Here is an 11,663-nt window from a genome sequence, read left to right on the forward strand (position 1 = left end):
TACTTGTACGAGTTATATGTTGAATTTTTTTAAACAGTATTTATTATGGGGTTCTGTCTTGAATTTAGACTGTGATTTTTTGGAACTTTCAAAATTGTTGCTAGTGGTGTGTTAAAAGTAACAGTTACAAAAAACACATGCTTCTGTTCTTTACTAGAACAGAGACGGATAATTCCTTTCCTGATCCTAAATATTCTTACCTCAGAAGTAAAAAGTCATTTCAGATGGCTGAGTGGTGCCTTACATGAACAGATAACTCTTTACACAAGCAGTCTGATTGTGAAAGCAGTGTATTCTTGGATAAGGACACTCCAAGTGGCTTTTTATGAGCAGGGATTTCCACATTCCTACAGACATTCACATCAACTGCTGCTGGGACTTTGTGAATATCCTTGATGTTCCGTGGTTCACTTGAGTAAATGTTCATGCAGGTAGTCAACTGGAGCAGATGGAATGATAGAAAGAGCATCGATTCAACCTTAGGATTTAGTGAAATCTATGTTCTTTGGATTTCAGCATTAGCATCAGGGACAGCTGTGAGAAAATGGGAGGAGTTGCACAGGTGATTTTGGGTGTATTTGTTTCATTATTTTATACATTTGATGAGCTTTTGAACAATATAATCAGTTGTTCAAGAAACAAAATCTCTTCAATATTAGGTTTGCTTTTAACCCCTGTAAAATCATGTATGATCTCCGATCATATAGATGTTTTGGAGAGAAGGTATGTCCTTGGAGGACCCCAAGAGTGAGCTCCCATCTAGGGGAATAAAAGTACCCAAGATCAACTCACTTGGTGAGATTCCAACTACAGTTGCATGGTTCCTCCAATTCCTAACTTAGCCGGTAATTCCAGAAAGACACCATGGTTGATGATGTGTAAAGGTACTGAGGGGTCTAAGAGAACAAATTACCTTGCTACTCCTGTGATGAAGATAACCAACCAGAGTTAGCAGTGTAGTCAAACCGCCTAGGAGCCTATAATTGCCTGAGCCTGCATGACATGTTACGCCATCTTGGTTAATAATCACTGAGCACTTTAATCAGACATACTTGTACGAGTTATATGTTGAATTTTTAAAAACAGTATTTATTATGGGGTTAGACTGTGATTTTTAGGACTTTCAAAATTGTTGCTAGTGATGTGTTAAAAGTAACAGTTACAAAAAACACATGCTTCTGTTCTTTACTAGAACAGAGACGGATAATTCCTTTCCTGATCCTAAATATTCTTACCTCAGAAGTAAAAAGTCATTTCAGATGGTTGAGTGGTGCCTTACATGAACAGATAACTGTTTACACAAGCAGTCTGATTGTGAAAGCAGTGTATTCTTGGATAAGGACACTCCAAGTGGCTTTTTATGAGCAGGGATTTCCACATTCCTACAGACATTCACATCAACTGCTGCTGGGACTTTGTGAATATCCTTGATGTTCCGTGGTTCACTTGAGTAAATGTTCATGCAGGTAGTCAACTGGAGCAGATGGAATGATAGAAAGAGCATCGATTCAACCTTAGGATTTAGTGAAATCTATGTTCTTTGGATTTCAGCATTAGCATCAGGGACAGCTGTGAGAAAATGGGAGGAGTTGCACAGGTGATTTTGGGTGTATTTGTTTCATTATTTTATACATTTGATGAGCTTTTGAACAATATAATCAGTTGTTCAAGAAACAAAATCTCTTCAATATTAGGTTTGCTTTTAACCCCTGTAAAATCATGTATGATCTCCGATCATATAGATGTTTTGGAGAGAAGGTATGTCCTTGGAGGACCCCAAGAGTGAGCTCCCATCTAGGGGAATAAAAGTACCCAAGATCAACTCACTTGGTGAGATTCCAACTACAGTTGCATGGTTCCTCCAATTCCTAACTTAGCCGGTAATTCCAGAAAGACACCATGGTTGATGATGTGTAAAGGTACTGAGGGGTCTAAGAGAACAAATTACCTTGCTACTCCTGTGATGAAGATAACCAACCAGAGTTAGCAGTGTAGTCAAACCGCCTAGGAGCCTATAATTGCCTGAGCCTGCATGACATGTTACGCCATCTTGGTTAATAATCACTGAGCACTTTAATCAGACATTGTTGATTGTTTAAATGTTTTAACAGTGTTAAATGTTTTAAGTTTTAAATGTTTTGACTGTATATGAATCTTGGCACACTGTGCCAGGCAATGTGAGCCGCCCTGAGCCCGCTTGTGGGGAGGGCGGGTTATAAATACAACAAATAAATAAATAAATACTACTGCACCCTGGCCAAAAGCGGATTGAAATGGTGGAACATTATGCGTTTTGAGACAATAGTTAGTGGATATATACTTCTTGCAGTGGTGTTTGCTCAGTTTTTCATGTGAAATTCTAGAAGAATCAGGTCTTTGGGTCTTAAGTTTGTAGTCATTGGAATTCACTGGCTGACTTGAACATGCCTCATAAGGTGAGCCATGCAGGTGTTTCCTTTACACTTGCTTTTAAAGAGAGGTTAATGGACTACAGTTCAGTAACGGGGACTGTGCTGTTTGAAGCTTCACAATGACCAGGGTTCAAAACCAACAAGTGATACTTAACACCCATCATGAACCATTTAGGTTTGTAATAGTAGTATTCACTTTTGATAACCACTTTGTTGTGCACTGATTTTTTTTTTTTAGGCTATTGACTATTATCTGAAGGCCTTAAGATCGCTGGGAAAAAGAGAAGTCCATTCAGCTGTCTGGGATTCTGTCAACTGGGAACTGTCTACTACATATTTTACTATGGCAACTCTGTTGCAGGACTATGCTCCATTATCCAGGAAGGCTCAGGAACAGGTAGCCAATTTTCATTTACTGTAATCAGTTATTGTACTAGCATTTGCATGTAATAAAAAGAGTCATGTATAATTTTACTGGAAAAAGTACTGCTTAGGATGATACTGCTTCCAGAATGGCATAACAGAAGGGTTCCCAAACATCTCAGGCCACATGGCCCTATTTTCTTAACTCTTGGGAAATAATCTAGTCTCTCACTCTAGGGGTGGCAGTTTTTATCCAGCTGGTCCCCAGCATTATTTTCTCTCTAGAAGGAGGCATGTCCCCTCCCCTTCAGTTGGATTATGATCACATCAATAAGGAAGGCTTCTCTTTGACTCATAGAATTTTTAGAGCAAGAAGATGCTTTCCTTTGGTTTTTAGAAGGCTGAAGGCAGGTACTTACTGGACTTTTTGTGAAACACATTGGTGACTCATCAAAACAAATGCTTAAGGAACAGAAATCTTCCAGTTTGGGATACACTGATTTATTATAACAGTATTGTACAGTATATTATAATCAATGCATACTATCTAGGCCAGCTTGTCAGAAAGGTCTCAGAAATGGAAGGGAAAATTAAAAGGTGAATATAAGGAGAAACAGGACACCGGTTTAATGATTTCAAAATTGCATGGATGAAGCTACATATAGATATCCATTTCTTTTTACTGATAATTGGAATTGGAGAAATGCAATAGAAGTAATGTAGAAGTGGTATTACGTGCCCCAAACTTGCTCCAGTGATGCCAATAACTTCCAAAATTTGCTGGGGATGCAAGAAGCATGTTGGTTCACTTATTCGTGCTCTGTGACAGTGCTTAAAAATCCAAATATTTTGGCAAGAAACTTGTAAAGCTGCAGGATAACTTGTTAGTAGCAACATTCCAAGCAGCCCTGGAGTAATTCTTCTGGGATAGTCTAAAAATAAAATTAAAAATATGAATCTCATAAGAAATCTTTTAACAGCAGCAGAAATATTAGTAGCACAATTCTGGAATCAAAAGAAGCTACCCAATATGGAGGTTTTGCATAATATGGTTTCTTGTATATATGGGGAAAATCACAGCTTTCATTTTGGGATCTCTGTAATATCTATTTATTTAAATGTCACCAAAGGCCTGATTGAAGCCTTTTGTTTAGTTTGCTGCTCATGCGTAAATACTGTCCGGGTACTTTATGAAAATGGGAACTTCATGGGGACAAGTACGATATAATTACTTGTGTTTCCATTATTCAGCTAGGCCTACATTGGCTTTCTGACTTTTAGGGATGCCAGCCTCCAGGTGGGAACCTGGGGATCGCCTAGAATTACAGCTCATTTCCAGATTACAGAGATCAGTTCCCTTGGAGATAATGGATGATTTGGTGGGTGGGCTCTATGGCATTGTACCCCACTGAGGTCCCTGGCCTCCCCAGACTCCATCCCTGAATCTCCAGGAGCTTCTCAACCTGGATCTGGCCACCCTACCCCCCATCCCCCAATGGTGGCCAGAGGGGGAACTGGCAGCCCTATTTTAGTTGCCCTCTTCCAGGTTTGATGAACTTGACTGCAAAAGTAAGGACATTATTTCTGAAATGAACAGGTTTTGTTATTATAATTTTGAAAGGTTGTTCTTGGCGTATTGTGTTTTAGATAGAAAAAGAAGTTAGTGAGGCAATGATGAAATCTTTGAAATACTGTGATGTTGATACCGCCTCTGCCCGACAACCCCTTTGCCAGTACCGGGCAGCTACCATTCACCACAGGCTGGCTTCCATGTATCACAGCTGTTTGAGAAACCAGGTATGTGCCTAGAGAGACTGTTTCAACAGAATCTGTCACTGTGGCATCACAAGCTCCACTGTCACTCTCCATAGCAGCATTTGCATTACTTGATACTGCACCACTCTGATATGGATTACAATATCCCTTCCATGATGTGAGCATTAGGGCTTTCAACCTCTGGGTGGGGCCTGGAAATCTCTCAGAATTAATACTGATCTCCGGACAACAGAGATCAGTTCCTCTGGAGGAAGTGTCTACTTTGGAGATTGGACTCAATGGCATTATATCCTGATTAGGTCCCTCCCTTTCCCAAACCCTGCCCTCCCCAGGATCTACCCCAAATCTCCGGGAATTTCCCAGCCACATGATGCCCGGCTAGACTGCTTGTTGGTATTAAAATCAAAAGCAGCACCATGGTACAAACTAATCAAATCGGACCATTCTAGAACCCCACATTTAGTTAACATCTCCAAACACGTACTTAGAGCGTCCTTTACTTCCCTATGGTTTCAATCAATGCCAATGGCAAGCTTGGAGGGCAGTTTTAATCAAACTCCATTGGCCCATCGTCGATGTACTTGTGGCACCCATGTACTTGAGGACTTACCTCACTATATCCTCTTTTGCCCAGTGTACCCCAGTTCGAGGGTTAAATTTTTAGCAGATATTTTATCTGGTTTTAGTGTATACCCAGTGTATACACATTTTTGTTATCTGACCCTGATGCATATGTTTCTTACAAAGAAACATGCTGCAAAGAGTAAGCATTCCAAGGTGGCAACGGGAAGGGTTATTACCTAGTTTATTGTATTAAATTAGTCACATTTTGCTATTGACTTTCAATACTTCTGTATATTCTGATATTAACCTATAGCTTGTTCATAATTTGTATTTGTATTGCTGAGAGTTTTGTAACCTTGTAATGGCCAATGGCTAATTACAATAAATTGAGCCTATTATTATTTATTATTTATTTATTTAAGGCATTTTTACCCCGCCCTCCCCACAAGCGGGCTCAGGGCGGCTTACAGGGGGCACAAGCCCAGCATAAAACCCTATAAAACAGCAAAATCACAATTGTAATAATAGCAATAACAATAAAGAACAATAAGCCCAATCATATGTTGGCAGCCCTAGCAAGAAGGAGATATAAATTTTTTAGCTTAGGTTCTTGATTGGCTCTGCAGATTAAGTCAAGTTATGGCATCCCTTGATGTTTTTATGTGGATTGCTACTTGTATAAAACGTACATGTACACTCACCATTCCTAAGCATAATTACCTGGAAAACATTGTCAACATTGAAACCGCCATGCTTGCCTAATACTATATTGGTAGAGGCATCTGAAAATCGTTAACCTTACGAAATAATGTTTCGAAATGAAAAATGAAAAAGAAAAATAAAGCACCAGAAAATTCTCTGTCCCAAGTCTCTGGAGGGTACCCTTCTGCATTTTTAATCTCCCTTTTCTATGTAGCAGTTTTGGTTTTTATAGAGCTGCAGGACAATAGGGGAAGGCACAGTTTTCAAATGATGTTTTGAAGACTCAAGCAAGGGTACCCAAAATAAGGGTAATGCAGGGGAAGGTAGTAGTCTTTTTTTCTTTAAACAACGTTGTCTTAGTGTTAGATAAGCACTGTAGCTAATAGTATATTGAAAGTGTACAGAGCCAGAGAGAATGCTAGAATGGTTTGCAAAATGGCAGAGTTGTGGAATGAGTGTGGGGATTCTTGCTTGTGCTGAGTGAAGTCCCACTCGGCATGGAGCAGGGGCCAGTGTTGCTTTCAAAACTGACAGTTGTAATAGTGGAATGAGTGTGGGGATTCTTGCTTGTAATAGCCAGGGATGTACAAGAAATGTGTCATTTTCTAATGAGAGAATACTGCCGTTTCAGTATTAGTACACTGTGATATCCCAGTAACAGAGGTGTCTGTCTTAAAGGATAATCTGGGCCCTGAGCAATAGAGTGAATGAAAACTGTGGCTTGGATCCAAAAGCCACAAAGGGAGTTTGCAGAAGTGATCACTGCTAATCTTTCCTTCCTGCTGCACTGTGCCCTGGTCCCTCCAAGTCACTCCTGAGACTTGGGGAGTGTGTGGCCCAGTGGGACAGAAAAATCAGTAGAGTCTCCTTCCTCCCTTGCATAAAACCTTGCTGCCTTTGCACAAGTCCCTGGAGGAAGGGTTTGATGGCCATCAGTCCCACCCTTTCACTGCAGATCACTTGCACTTCAGTCCAAGAGTCCTCCTCACCTGAAGGAACAGTTTACTGAGGAGCACAGGGAGCTGTACTGGGCTTTGAGGAAGACCTCTTCCGTTAATGCCCTGTTGTTTGTATCCAAGCTTGTGTTTATTGCATGATTAAAGTGATTGTCTGAAAATGCTGTAGGGGGAGAGTTTTTCCTTGAGCTTTGAATTTGGATTTTAAAAAAATGTAATTGCATGGCACTCTGGCAGGATGATGGGACTACTCCAGTAGGCGCTTGCACATATTTAATAGCAATCTGTTAAAGAATTTGCTTTCTAAACAGCCATAAAGAAAGTCCCGTGCCATATGCTTTCGTCTGAGCACATTTTTCTATAAAAATTTAAGCAGCTCAATCAGCAAGCATAGGGAAAAGTGGGGTTATGCTTTTCTTTCTTGTGAATGAACTTCAAAACAAAAAAAATGGATTTTTTTTCCCCTTAAAGGTTGGTGATGAGCATCAACGGAAACAACACAGAGTACTAGTGGATCTTCATTATGGTAAAGCTGTGAAGTTTTTCCAGCTCCTGAAGGATGCACCATGTGAGCTGTTGCGTGTACAGTTGGAAAGAGTCGCATTTGCAGAGTTTCAAATGGCAAGTAAGTGGGACAGTGGCTATGTTAGAAATAACTATTACTAAGGTTCTTTGTGGGGGAAAAGAAGCAAATGCTGATCACTGGTTGCCTGGGATACATTGAAATTTGCTGTTGCTTTGGTGAAAGCTTTCATCTATTTTGTGTGTTAAAAGAAAATTCCAGTTATTAAATTCTTGACGTATTCTTGGACAGAGCTATTAAGTATGAAGTGTTTAACACTCATGTCTTTCTGATCCTAAATTTAGGTCAGAATAGTAGTGGTGGAAAGTTGAAGACTTTGTATGGTGCCTTGGATATAATGACACAGAGCCACTCTGTTTTCCATCTCATGAGAAAAGAACTGGTTGGTGAATGTGAGCAGGTAATTAGAAAGTGTGATCTTGTGATCTGTCATTCTGCAGTGTTGCACGGTTGCTTACATCTGGCTACAGTCTGTTCAGAAAGAAAAGTGATATTTGTATACTTGACAACTCTTTTATAGCAGCTTGTTTTGTTTTATGAAATTGCACCTTTTTCTGAAATCTATGTGAACTTGCATATGTTCACATATATCTTAATTTGTGGTAATTATCTAGATTTAGTAACCATTTTCACAAATGTCCTCTGTTTCCAGGGCCTCGAAGATGGCAAAAGCAGTGCTGAGAAAGTACCAACTGAAAATTCTTCTGTTAGCCTTAATGAGGAGGAAATATCAAAGCTCCTTAGTATATTTGAGTCTCGATTGTCCTTTCTCCTCCTCCAGTCCATTAAGCTGCTTACGTCAACAAAAAAGAAAACAGGGTAAGTGTCAGCTCACAGTGCAATCTTTTTTGTGGCATGAATATCTCACATAAGTGCTTGCGTATCAGTGGGTTTCTCTTTATAGATACCCTTTCATTTTGTTGCCCAGTCTCCTTGATATATAGATTTGGATTGCTTCTTTGTATGCATTTAAAATCCAGAAGTGTACTATACATTATTCATTTAAATTATTATGAATACATTTTCCCTTTTATGCATTTCATCCTAAGCATACATATACATTCCACAAAGAATATATGACCACCACCAAAATCCAATTATCATTTATGATCTTGAAATTAATATCGAAGTCACTACCTTACAAAACTACAGCAAAGTTGTACAATTAAGCAAATTGACAGTCAACTGCAGCTCTTTCTTCCGAAACTCATAAAAAGGTCTTTTTAGTTTGTTTGTTACCATGATTATTGGCATATTGGTTCAGGTATTGTTGAGAGAATGAAGGAAAACATCTGTATATATGCATGGACGTGCAGACTACAATATCAGAGGTGATATGGAGCAGCATTCAGATTAAGATTGAGGTTGCTACAAGAAAGGTGTCAGATGTATGTCATTGTGTGCAAGCAGGCTCTGTTCATCTGTACTTTTTGCCAACTACTTGTAGAGGAAGGTAGGAATAAGGTATAGGATTTTTGTGAGTGCTATTCTTTGTTAGAGCTGGAATACTGGACCCAGAGTAATACACCTGGTACATCCTTCAGCTTTTGGATTTTGTTAGGATAGTGCATTTCAGTGGAAGAGCCAAAAGAACTGCTGGGCTTTGGCTTCCATGTTAGAAAATTTGAGGAAAAAAAGAAGAGCAACTCAGTATGCCAGTTATGTACAATGCAAGGAGAATAGTCACCCTCCGACTTCTTTGAACGCCTGTTCTGATGGCATGTTTGGCAAAGTTGAGCAACTGTTACCGTGTGTGTGTGTGGGGGGGGGGGGGATACAGGATGGAATAGCAGCAGAGGTTGCAATGCTTCCAGTTTTGCCTTTAGTTGTTGAACTAGATTTTTAATTCTCCACAAGGTGGCAATACAAATACAGAAGACCAAAATGTAGTTCCTTTCTCAGACTAACTCATTTCTTTCTAATCCCATTAGCAACTGTAAAGAGTGCTGTAGTAGTGTATAATACAGGCTTAGAGAAGCTGATAACTGCATGCCAGAATATTTACTTACACTTCTTATTCTTCTCTTTTAGTCACTACTAATTGTCTTTAAAGACTCTACATGTACATTGCAGCCTAATTATATTCTAAACTTTTCTGAGCTTTGCAATATGAAAGCATAAAGCTGTTGTAAGCACTTAATTGTAGCTGGCGCTATAGCAGGATCATATGATATCTGTTGTGGCTCATTCAGGTAAATCGACTGCAGCATGTATGAATTGACCATAGGTTGCAGATAACTTTGTTAAAAGAGGTTTGAGCACAGTAGGACAAGGGACTTGGAAAAGCAGAGAGAGAACATGAAAGCTATAGAGAAGACAGTACTTGGCACACCGAAAATGTAATTCAGTTTGCAAAGCTGACTTCAAGCTTTCCTGGGAGCTCCCCTGATGCCATTGCTTGACCATCCTGTACAGAAAGGTCAAAGATGCAGAGATATCTAACAAGGCCTGACAGACACTGAATTATGTTTTCACCACTGCTACTAAAGGATTAGGCTGCACAGAAGGCTTCATGGATTGTAACTAGGGATGGGCACAGACTGGCTCACGAGCCAAAATTTGGCCTGAATTTGGGCAGGTTTGGAGTTTGTGAACCTATGTTTGGGGACTTCTGGCCAGTTTGGCTGTTCAGGGCCAGCCATTTAACCCTTTGGTTTTGCTCCCCCCTGTTTGAAGGTTCTCTCCCCCCCCCTTTGAAGTGGCGGGGAGCAAAAAGTCCCTTCCTGGGCAATTCCCCCCCCCCCCGACCCTGGCAAGCTGTGGCTGGGAGAAAGGGTGAACTGAAGTTGCTGAACCAGTTCAGGTGGGTCCCATTTGGGGTTCGGTTTGTGGGCCAAACTGAACCACCCTTTTTAGGTTTGTGCCCATTCCTAATTTTAACTGAGAACCCTGCAGAAAGGAGCAGCCTTATGGAAATAAGTTTGTTACATGACTTTCTCTCATCTCAGATTTAAATAGGGTACTTAGCTAAGAATGTATTCTGATAGCCAGTATTAGTTATTATAATGTGCATCCCCCTCAGTAGAACAGCAGTGAATAAAGCACAGAACTTAAAATGAACAAAATAGTATTTCTCTGCTGCTGTTTATTACTTTGGTTGTAAAACCAGTAAGACGTAAGCTATATGAAACACCAAGTGGAATCTGGCTACAAAAAACATAAAATGCCTACTCCTAGATGTTCTTATTTAAATTTATTGGAGCATCTTAATTGACAAATTGGTTTGGGTAATTAAACTGTCAGTTCCCTTTGCCAAATGTTAAGCATTTTATTGCAGCTTGCTTTCTTGGAATATTTGCAATTAAAAAAAAAACACCCTGCCAACTGATCTGTGTATGACTGTGTACATGTGACGGATTGCACAGAAAAGCAGGTTTTAAAATGCTGCTTGGGACAGAGAGGGAAGTTATGAGTTAATCTTCCCTGGAGAGAAGAGCTTAAGTGATTGGCTGCTCTACTCATCCTGTGATTGGCCAGCATCAGCTTAGAGAGGAAATAAAACAGTTGATCCGGAGGGAAACGGAAGATTTTGTTCACTTAACCATGAAGCTTCCTTCTTGGTGGTCCCGGAGTGGGCCATTCCTTAAGCCATTACACATGGGGTTAGCTCCTCCCCTCCACTTGCAGGGCCGGTAAAACTTTGATCCTGGAGGGGAGGGGCTTGTCCTCTGTATCCCCAGTCATTCACCAAGCCGACCATCCCCAACGACCTGTATCAAAAAACTGGATCAAATGAAACCACCTGCCACCCAACCAGTAACTGATCCAACCATTAGGTTTCCAACCAACAGCAAACTTTATTTGAACAACAGCCATAACATACAAACTTACTTCTGAGATGCATAACTTTCAAGTTACAAACGTCCCTCAGTACCGGAAGACGTTCCTTCCAACAGGACGGGTAGGAATGACCCACTCCAGGACCACCGAGAAGGAAGCTTCACAGTAAGTGAACAAAATCTTCCGTTCTCCGGTGGTCCCGGTAGTGGGAGCCCCGGGAAATGAACTCCGGCCGGTGAAAGCTTCCGACGACACAATGCAAGGAAATACTTCCTCCCCCCCTCTCTCTTCCGACCAACCCGGCGGCGACTCACCTGAATGCCTCTGCACTCGCACACAACATAAAAGAGCAGTACAAGACAGGGTGGGCCCAACGACTTCCAGTCTTTACAGGGCATGCTGCAGCACCAAAGGCCGCCTCAGCCGAGGCCAACTTATCAATGCGATAATGTTTCGTAAAAGAGTGAACGGACCTCCATGTCGCTGCTTTGCAAATAACTTCTAAAGAAGGAAACGCTCGATAACATG

The 11,663-nt window shown here is 40.6% G+C and overlaps 1 protein-coding gene across 1 annotated transcript in view; it reads left to right on the forward strand.

Annotated features, from left to right (window-relative positions):
- The first annotated feature begins 1,719 nt into the window (after positions 1-1,719).
- The window catches only part of EDRF1 (erythroid differentiation regulatory factor 1), a 15,518-nt gene continuing 5,574 nt past the window's right edge, over positions 1,720-11,663 (forward strand). Inside the window, exons 1-6 of the mRNA XM_015421684.1 lie at positions 1,720-1,758; positions 2,650-2,808; positions 4,422-4,571; positions 7,244-7,397; positions 7,640-7,755; positions 8,008-8,174. Of these exons, the coding sequence (XP_015277170.1) occupies positions 1,720-1,758; positions 2,650-2,808; positions 4,422-4,571; positions 7,244-7,397; positions 7,640-7,755; positions 8,008-8,174 (785 nt within the window). The remainder of the gene's footprint in view (positions 1,759-2,649; positions 2,809-4,421; positions 4,572-7,243; positions 7,398-7,639; positions 7,756-8,007; positions 8,175-11,663) is intronic.

This window comes from Gekko japonicus, unplaced genomic scaffold (genome assembly GCF_001447785.1).
Source record: "Gekko japonicus isolate JY-2015 unplaced genomic scaffold, Gekko_japonicus_V1.1 scaffold2751, whole genome shotgun sequence".
NCBI classification, from domain to species: domain Eukaryota; kingdom Metazoa; phylum Chordata; class Lepidosauria; order Squamata; family Gekkonidae; genus Gekko; species Gekko japonicus.